The 11144-nt window shown below is 32.9% G+C and overlaps 1 protein-coding gene across 1 annotated transcript; it reads right to left on the reverse strand.

Moving 5' to 3' along the window:
* Window positions 1-1016: 1016 nt before the first annotated feature.
* LOC138306993 (beta carbonic anhydrase 1-like) lies at window positions 1017-9893 on the reverse strand. Its single transcript, XM_069247602.1, has 4 exons — window positions 9499-9893; window positions 6903-7127; window positions 6175-6396; window positions 1017-5341 (listed from the first exon to the last, which is right to left on the reverse strand). Exons 1-4 carry the CDS (start codon window positions 9598-9600, stop codon window positions 5102-5104), a joined length of 789 nt encoding a protein of 262 aa, XP_069103703.1. The 5' UTR covers window positions 9601-9893; the 3' UTR covers window positions 1017-5101.
* Between the last annotated feature and the right edge of the window lie 1251 nt (window positions 9894-11144).

Genomic DNA, 11144 nt, shown 5'->3' on the forward strand with positions numbered 1-11144 from the left:
ACTTTATTTCGAATGAAAATTAATGTAACTGTTTTAGGAATTTCATTTGCGTTTTTGTCCTGGCTAGTAGACATAAACTGGGACTCGATATATCCAACTTCCACATAACCAGGGACTACAAATAGACTTAGTTTAAGGTATTCGGACATTCGGTAGTTCTAATATTGTACTAGAGAATGGTGGTGAGTCTATTGCTTATTGTATGTGGTGAAATTCTCTTTCAAACATAAGTTTACACAAAGGTATCAAGAATATAATTCCTTCTAATATGGTTTCCTTTCCATATGCTCTTTTCGGTGATCGGCAGAACAAGCACAAAGACTTCTCTATAGCGGTTCAGGCTATTACCACAAACCAAACTAAATTCCATATCTGGTTATTGTATACTCTATTGTTTCCAATATATGTTTGTATTTTTAGTTTATTGAATCCCTGACGATTGGTATTTATTTCTCTCTCGAGAACAGTAGCAAATGAATATTTTTCTTCAGTTACACAAATTACTAACTTTACACCATTACTACCATTGAGAAGTTTGAGCTTCTTATTTTACTTCAAGATAAAAACATTAAAATAATTGCGTCCCGAAATATGGAAAGCAGTACTGATTGCGCATCAACCGAAAGCAAATTAACTTATTTTATATCATTTTTGTGATAAATTGACAAACATTTACACGAATAAACACATACTATTGTTCAAATGTTCCAATTTAAGTATCGGTTATGCTCTGTCGGCGGTGGAGCATCTTTAACGATATGAAGGTAACACAAATAATTTTGAAATTGAATATAAACTTTATTTATTTTACATCCATTGCGAAACAAGTCATACAACTTATACAAATCACTTTCGATGGCCCGGATGAAAGCGCGCGAGGGGTTGAAATTGAAAACTACCATTTACGTCGATAAGTTTTAGATAAGCGTAATGTTTTTATTCCAATCTGCATTGAAAATTATTTCATTGTTGCTGGAGTTGATATATCCTTTTGAAGATAACATCAAAAATATTAATTGACAATTGCCAAATATTAACTTTATTTTTGCGTCTTTGGTAGATTGATGAACAGAGTTAAGATGGGAAAAACTCGTTGGCGTTTGTACGATTACATACTGATGTTTCGTCTTCGTTATCTCATTCGCCCCTGTATCTCCACAATGGACTGTTCTAGACTTTGATTTAGAAGTGCCTAAATGTGTTTTTAGGGGTACATAAGTTCATGTCGATGATGTCAATGGCTGAGCAATAATATAAATATAAAGTATATAACATTTACACTTATATAAGAAATCACAGATCATTTCACTGAAGTTTTTTTAAAGTTTTATTCTGTGATAATATGTGTTGTATACATTGAACGGCTACAAACCGATAAAAAATAAACTACTAGATATGATCTATATTCCACCTTTATATCAAGAAAACAATATTAAGTTTTTAAAAAGATTTTTCTGAATACATAATACATAAACAAACACACGTGTAGTTAAAGAGAAGTGATGAAACATCAAATATTTGAAACTAAAATCCTCGAATATTACATCGAGTCTTTTAAAAGAGATGAGTTACCGAATAGTTTTGATTCGTTCTCCACAGGTATATTTATTTCATTTTATTGTTTTTTCCTGTGTTGTTTCGATTTTTGAGTTTTGGATCTTTATCACATTTGTAAATAGCATGCAGTATATAAGTAATTAAATATTCATTAATTTTTGTATTCATAACTAACTTGAAATAGTTCTGCATTTATAAATAACTTCGACTTACTAGATATTAGTATTAACGCAAAGATTATATCTCGCTTAATCAAGGGACGAGGGTATTTTCTAAATAATAAATCTTCCGAGATTTTGGCGTTATAATTGCCGTTGATAACCTTAGTTGTTTCGGAAATATATTGAGTTCTGAAATACCGGTAGATGAAACGAAATATGCTTGTGGAAAAGAAATATGTATAGGAACCCATCCTTCTTGGAGGTGATCATTATTGGTCTTCAAAGAGACATAAAGTACTCAAAGTGATTGTGCACAAAAATAATAAAACAGCATTACACAAACTTACAGTAGTGTAAAGGTCAACAACTCTTAATAATTGCACCGTTAATAAACAAAATGCAAAAGATAATATGTAAACTTTGAAATACTACATAAATAAGGGATAATTGTCAACTACGCACACACAAAAAAAGAATTCAAAAACGTATTTGAAAAACTGAATGATAGCACAATAGCAATAGTACCATACACTGCTTCTTGTACCACATTGATGATGTACATGTATCTAAAATGATGATCTCTAGCTAATATGAATATTATTGGAATGATTAACTTAGTGTTTTACCATCTATTCAATTTTCACACTTTGATGAATGGCTAAGTCAGTTATTCCATTTGCCAGGAATGCCAAAACTGTAAGACACGAAGCCAAACCTGCTCTGTTATTTGAGTGTTGTGGGTTCATAATTGTGTTATTTTCTTGTTATAATGCTGTTACTTACGAACATATGCAGTTGGTCAATTGTTACATCTGTCATGCAAATTGCAAATGCTTGTGAGGGAGCCTATCATTTTTGCAATATCATACAAATCGTAATATTAGCCACCAGTTGCAATGGTTAAACTCATTCACCCCTGAAATTTCATAATGGACTGGTCTAGTCTTTGATTTAGAAGAGTCTAAATGTGTCTTCAGGGGTGGATGGGTTAATTGAAAAAATAACCTCACACGACGAAAAATAACAAAATATGAAAATGGATACCAGAATACTGCACAGTTATGGTAACATTGCACCCGTATCAAGTTATAACAAATGTATAATGACTGATGTTGAAATTGACAGCACATACAACAATATTTTGTATATTGTAAATATTGCATTGTCCACCTTCAAAAATAATTCTAGAATACATTTTGCAGATTAAAGGCCCGCTACCTTTTCTGAGCAAAACATAAAGGTTTCTTAAAAACATTGATAACACCAGAATATTGACATTTTATTTTCACAGATGGCATGGTATGCGCAATACTGTATGACATGGAATTTTATTATGCATAAATATTTGTTGTAATTTTTGCTTACTACGTACTTATACGCAGTTATGGATTGGAAAGCTACACAAGAAATACTTATCAAATTTACAGTTCCCAAAACCATGAAAAAGAAAATAACCACGAACAATTATTATTCAATAACCGTGTACATATACATTTTGCCATAATTATCAATATCAATAATAAGTGGAAAAAGTTTCCTTGATAATACCACAACTATATATAGGATTATAAAACTGTATGATAATCTCTGTTTGAGTATTATATATTTCTTGGTTATTGGCAGTTTAAAGAGTAATCACTCACTGTTTACAGAAAGATACATATGCTTATTTACACATTTAACCACAATACAATTCAGGTTTTAAATTTTAAATTTCAGGTTAAATCAATATATACTGGCATTGAAAACAGATGCACGTAAATCTTATAATTAATCAATTAATACAATTAACGATGTATTAGAAGGACTGTTTTCATGAATTACTAGTATCATAATCATACACTCTACAAACATACAGTATACAGTGCAATATCTCGCATATCTATTTTCTGGTTTGTAGGTAATACCATTATATCGTTTTTTACAACTTACATGTAAAAAAAAATTATTTTGGAAATTCTAGTGCTATATACATGTAATAGTTTTTACCAACTGTGAAATATATTCTTTGGCATAACTGTTAGTAAATATGAATAATTCATCACCAAGATTGAATGACATATACTGTATATAAACAGTAAAACCCCTATTACTCGAACACCAGATCAATAGTTTGAGGAACACAGAGTATTCGCAATCGACTCATGAAATATATAGTGACACGGTGGGAACCATGCGATCAGTTCGACGAATGGGGTATTCGAGGAATGAGGGTTGGAATTAGAGGGGTTATACTGTATATATATATATATATATATATATATATATATATACAATTTATCAATTACATGTACTTTTTTCCTTTACACTGTTATCTCAGCCAATCAAAAGAGATATACAAATGTTTTTGCATTGTAGTAAACCAAGGAACCAATGAAAAATCTTGTTCTAAATCAAATCAAATGAAAGGAAATTGCCATTAACTTTATCACACTTCATCACTATTCAAAACAAAGGGAGATAACCAATGTATCCTTATACTGGTCCCAATCATTGATATTAAAAACAGGACAACATGCCTCATTTGAAATCAAGAATTGTCAGATTTCTGACAAAGACATGAATCTACAATGTGTGCTAATCAGACAAAGACAAACCTTTCAATACAGTACCATTTTCTTTACAACCTAATTAAAATTAGACTTTCCGCTCCGCTCCACTGCGATGCTCTACGTAACGCTCCAATACAAGATATAACTCCCCATTTGGAGTCACCTCAGCATGACTCCTGTGGTTAGCCATCAGCGTTTTGCCTACATAATCATCGGTGTGGTTGATTCTATTGGAAGTATAAAAGGCTAACAGTACATCCCGAAGTGTACCGATTCTAGACAAGGGGTCATGCTGAGGTGACCCCAAACGTGGAGTTGTTAGATCATGTATTGGAGCGTGTCGTAGTGAAGCGGAATTACAAATCTAATTTCCATTAGATTGATTTTCTTAAGTAAAGTTAAACATGTCTATAAAGACCTCCCAAAGTGGTCTCTATAGCCAAGTGGTCTTTATTACACAGGTCGAATTGAGTTATAAATGACCATTTGATACTTTTAGAGAGCAGTCTGGATAAGCAGGTGGTCTTAATGCAGAGGTAGTCAGTCACTATGGCAGGTTTCATGGTATAATGTAGAACCATTCTTGTAACTTGAAACCAGGGAGATTTTTTTTTAAATTAGAAAAAATGTTTGAAGAAAATCGAGCCAATAATAATAAAAACTGATTCTATTAAAGAACGAATGAGCTTCTATTTTATCTATATAGATGGTAAAATGTATGAAAAAACAAATCTGCCTTTGCTAGTGCTTTCTTCATCTTCAGGGATGTTTATTGTTTATGTTTATTGTAAAATCTATGTATATTCTGAAATAATAATATGAAAATGATTCCTACTTTCTTTTTTGTTCTGCGATTGGAATCTTTTCAATTTTACGGTAAGCGTCATGAAGTAGATGATTGATATTCTGTTGATTGATGAGTATGAATTTTTGTTTAGTGCGACTGAACATGAACACTTCACCGGTATAGATGTCAAACCACATGGCGTGTAACTTGACCTCCTCCCTCGAGATTAAGTCCTGTAAGAACGGGTAACTGGCCACATTCTGAAGCTGCTGAAGACAGTTAACCTGAAATATACACACATTTTTACTTTAACAGATGAAGCTTCAACAAAGTCTCTCAACAAAAATCTACTAGTACTCAGGGTTAGCTTTCGACAACCATCTGAATGTGCCACTCTTCAGCCCTAACTGTGGTCACTTAGGTGCTTCAGATTCATCTAGTGTGGGATTCTGTCACTTGTAGTTGTATGATTTTCACTCTAAGATTTTTTTTTCGGGTAAAAATTCAGGTATTCATATAAATGCTATACATATGTATACATACCATAATGATTAATGGAATAATGTTTCAGCACAAAAAGTTTTAAGCAAATTATATTTTAGTTGAAATGTGTTTGTTTAGAGTATCAAAGTAAATTGTACATAATGGGATGGTACGAACATAGATGTTCATACTATACATGTATGCCATCCTGCTTCCCATGCAGTTCATCACTTGAAGATGCTCCACCGCCAACAGGGCATACACGATTCTCATCATTTGAATAATAATTGGTGTTTAATTGTGTATAATTATGTATGTGTAATTAACACAAAAATCATATAAAATATTCTATTTTGCTTTTGGTGCATGTGCAGTCAGTACTTCATTCCATATAGAACATAGTGCCACAGAATTTGTTCAGGATGCAATTAATTATATTTAAATATTTCTATCTTGGACTAAAATCAGAAGCTCAAACTTTTTAATCGTGGTAACAGTGTAAAGTAAGTTACTTTTGTAACTGAAGAAAAATATTAATTTGTCTATTCCTGTTTTTGAAAAAGACAAAAATACCATTTGTCAGCAGTGGAACATCTTTAAGTAAAATATTTCATCAAATAAATTCAACACAGACCTGAGACAGTTTATCCGCTAAATTAAAACGATTTTCTGGATCAATGAATGCCTCAAATCTCCGTGCAGTCTGATATGGAACTGGTCCTTTGTATTCGTTTTCTGGTGTAAGAAGTTTAAATTTCTCCAGACTTGCTGCTCCGTGACGTTTCAACCACAGCTGAAGTGGCCCTCCTTCTTTCGTATCAACCTCCTTACGCATAGAATACAGCAAATTCATGGCCTACAACAGTATATATATTTACAACAACTTGTATATTTACATATTTCAATACCGCTTTTAATTATTTTCATTGGACCAGGTTAAAAGTAAATTATTGGACACAATTATCAGCAATTTAACATGTAGCATATAGGAAGATTGGACTGGGTCGATCAAGGGTGACCAAATAGCACAGTCAGTAGAGCATCTGACTAGTGTTTGGAGGCCATTACATTTTTCCTCTCCTGTTACAGTAGAATTTTTTCTAAAGTACCACAAATTTTCAAATTTGTATGAGTCTTAATTATATAGAGATATAGAGGATTCTCAAAATGTTGATGAGTCTCACAGGAAAATCATTATCTAAGTCCAGTATGTCATTGTCAATCGCTTGCATCTAACTTTCTGAAAAAGAATGTTTATTTTAAACTATTAAATATATACCCAATTTCAGTAATCTGGTTAAGATATATTACATCAAATAGTAACAAACATTTTTTAATTGGGCCTTGACACAAACCACTCACCTTACAATCTGAATGTCCACACACAATCACATGTTTTACACCATTTACAATACATCCAAGCTCCAGAGCCCCAGCTTCTGTGGTGGCACTTTCGTAGCTAAAATTACAGGCATGAGGTATTAGGTTTCCAGCGCTTCTCACCACAAAATTATCACCAACTTGGCTGTCCATAAACTTTGTAGCCAACACTCGACTGTCTATGCAGGTAAAAAACACTGATGTCGGCTGAAAAACACATAGTATCAAGGTACTGATTAGTTTAATTTCTTACTAGTGTTGGGATTGGTAGGGAAATCACAAACAATAATCAGGTGAGGACAATTTACTGCATAGTTGTTAAATTTCATAAGTGTAAAATTTCGCGATTGGTTGTTTATAATTTGCTGGGTTTTATTTTTTTGCAAATTATCTTATTAGTGTTTTAAAGTGTCATTAAGACAACAAACCATAGGACTGAATACCCTTGGCTTGCGAAATTGAAGACAAACTATGATATGTAAAACCAGGATTTTGATACACTTTAATTTGCCAGGTATTAAACTTCACCAATTTGGGTGGAGGATCCTCAAATTATAAGCACCTATACAATACTAATTATCAATTTTATAATTGGTTACCATTTACTCTGCTCTCTATATAGATTGAAGTTTTAAGAATATGCCATGAAGAATTTTAGAAAAATGAACCAGCATTATAGAGAAATAAACCTTTAGTTAAATTACTGTAATGTATAGTGAATCTAAGACATTTTGAAATGTGGCTTTGGCATCATTTTTACATGATATAAAGATTCAGAATAGTTTAAAAAAACATCAGTATAATAAAGATTCAGAACAGTTTAAACTAAGCATTAGTAAATTACTAATCTACCATTTAATAATCAATTAATATTACACTAACTTTCACAATTGATAGTTTTTAGCAAGATCATAATCAATCATCAGTTAAAATCGAAAATCGGTCCAACACTATTCATTAGCTATACTACAACTGACAGATTCTAGAAGCATAATCAGCTTAGAAGTATGTATATCCAAGGATTTATAAGTGAGAAGGATTCGTGACTGTCTCTTTACATTACTAAACACCACACGAGACGCCTATGAACCGGGAATAGAAACCATTTTTCTCAACAAATACTTATCTTATCGAGTCAAACGAAACACCATTGTAAAGTTTATTAAATTTCACAACGTTTATTACTTGCTTTAAGGATGGAATATTTAGAGGATATGTCTTAAATTTTCGTTAAAGAATACGACAGTTCATGAAATGACGGTCCACTTCGGAAAGTAAGAAGGTAACCCTCACACCCGCAAAGTACATCAAAGGCTGCACCAGCGGATATCAAAGGAAAATCAGTCATCGTCCAACGTCATGGTCAGTGCACAAACACAAAAGCTCTTGCCTTATATTTCCCCAAAACCTAGTGTGACTTATCCTTCTCATATAAGTCCTTGGTAGAATCAATCATTTTGATTTTTGTGGAAATTTTTTATCACACATGATAAGTTTAACTTTGCAAGGTATTAAAAATAAAAGACCGGATTTCACTTTTATAAAAGTATTAGCCATAGAAATTATGTCGTTGTTATATGAGCAGAAAGCGACATTAACAGGCGTGATGTAAATTAAATGTACATCAATCAATAAGAGCAATGCACTAAGGGTTGAGCTTATAAAGGCTGATCAAGTAATCTTTTTACACATAAGGGCCTATGTGTGTATATACATATATTTCCATTCTACTTTCAGTTTCCCGTTTGATCTGCGTTAAACCAGATGGGCAATATCACGCTATAAACTCCAATCTGGTCAAGCGTATGAATAGTTAACGTTTCCGCCGCGTCACGGACAGTGTATACAATATATACTTACGCCTATACATAACGGTCAAATAATTTAAAAAGTGGTTTTAAAGTTGTGTGGTCTATGAAATCTAATAGTATTATCATGTTTACAAAGTAGCATGTATTAAAAACTATCATCGCATAATTTTCATTTGTTCGCTTGTTACAAACCGTTTTGTGTTGAACTATATTCAGAAGCTGATGATATGGCTATTCCGTTTATTAAACTTGGTGACGTCAACACAAGCGCAAGCGGGAAAATTCAAAGGATATGCATGTATAGTGTTGAATTTTAATAATCGTAATGGAAATATAAGTAATAAACTGTTACCAGATTGGACATACAGTTGATATGAAGCCCATCCATCCGAAAGATAAATATTCATGGCGCCCTAACGGGCGCCATTCTATTTATCTTCCTTCCGGATGGGCTTCATATCAACTGTATGTCCAATCTGGTAACAGTTTATTGCTTAAGTATACATTTGTAGACTTGTATATACATGTAACGTTAGGTATTTACAGGTACATATAGCAAATAGTCTTATTTCATTTAATTTATTGTATAAATTCAAACACCAGATTATGGAATTAGGAATTTGATGTGAAGATTTGTATGGAAAGAATTTATGGGAGCCGATGCAATACTTCTGTTGACATTTATTATTTACCAGGTCACTGAAGTAAACATGACCTCAAAATTGCAGGTACAAAATCTATCTGTAAACAATTTATCCCATCAATACCTCTGGATTATCTTTCACGCGCTGGAATTGTTCTAGTAGCTTCCATCTTGTGTTGACTCGGTAACGTAATATCCCGAGAAGCAATTTCTCTATACCAGGCATTCTGACCTCTGGACAGCTATAGGGAGTTTGCAAACTATCTTCTTATATCATCTGCAACAATCTGACGATCCAGCATCCGGACAAAAACAGGTCAACTGAGGAACCGAATTCGTTGCTCAACAATAAACCAAATATAAAGTTGTAGAAACTATAATATCTTAAATTTGTATGAAACCCGTGTTTAGAATGTATGTGACACGTTGATCGGTAAACAGGCTAAAAAAGCAGGGCTCACGTGCCTAATCCTCAACAACAACAAATCTCACAAGGTGATAGATCAACCGGATACACAATACCGATGCATAAATGTAGACCCGGTTCCAATTACGATTTCCGGAAACACCACTGTTCGCACTGTTTTTCCAGTCTTGATGATAGCTTCAAGCTAATATGACTGTCCTTAATAAATGTTCATTATTCACTTTCTGGTTTGCGCATGCAAAGAGAGAGTTGTTAAAAACAATAAAATGATAAAAAAAAGTCTATCCTTTGTAGTCCGTTCATTTCCTTCTTATTACGTTTATATTTATATGGCATACAAATCCATTCCTTAGATGAGTTTTCAATTCTTCTTTTGTAAGGATTAGCAAGATAACCCTACTAAATCCTTACATCACTATATAATGCTATAGTTGTAAATCAAGATTAGCGAGGTAACCCCACTAAATCTCTAGAAGTTCTTTTGTTCTTGTTATAGACTATGTTGATCAAGTTGTAGTTGACTAATAACAATTAGGATTGAATTTCAGCTCCATGTTCTTCCAGTGATCATTCAAACTGCTTTTGAAACTATTTAATATATGTACTTTTGCTTCCACCACTTTGTTAGATAATGTATTCCAATCATGCACCACTCTATTAGAAAAACAATTTTTTCTACAATTCAAATGGCATCTTTTTTTCCTAAGCTTGTAATTATTTCCTCTGTTTCCTGTTCGATCTTCCACATAAAACATATCATTTTTATCGACTCTGTCAATGTCCTTTATAATTCGATATGTTTGTACCATATCATTCCTCTTTCGCCGATATTGTAGTGTTGGTATTCCTAAACTTCTGAGCCGTTCACTGTAGGTCAAATTTTTCATGGTCTTGACAAGTTTTGTTGCCCTGCGTTGCACGTTTTCAATCCGAATAATATCCTTTTTATGTATTGGGTTCCAAACACAGCTCGAATATTCCACATGAGGCCTAATGACTGATTTGTACAGGATTGTGAACATGTCCTTATCTAAATAGTCAAAACTTCTTCGGATGATACCAATCATTCTATTAGCTTTGGATATACTCTCAGATATATGCTTGTTAAATTTAAGGTCCTTATCAAAAATAACTCCTAGGTCTTTTTCTTCCTTTGTTTGTTTGATTTCAGTTATTTGTTCATCTCCATCAGTCATATTGTAACTTTGTTGCGTGTTGTTGTAGCCAAAATGGATAGATTTACATTTTTCCGTGTTAAAGTTGATTTGCCAAGTTTCTGACCACAATGTTAGTCTATCTAAATCCGTTTGAATATCTCTTTGCCCATCCAGGTTAGCTGGTCC

Source organism: Argopecten irradians, chromosome 14 (assembly GCF_041381155.1).
Source record: "Argopecten irradians isolate NY chromosome 14, Ai_NY, whole genome shotgun sequence".
NCBI lineage: Eukaryota > Metazoa > Mollusca > Bivalvia > Pectinida > Pectinidae > Argopecten > Argopecten irradians.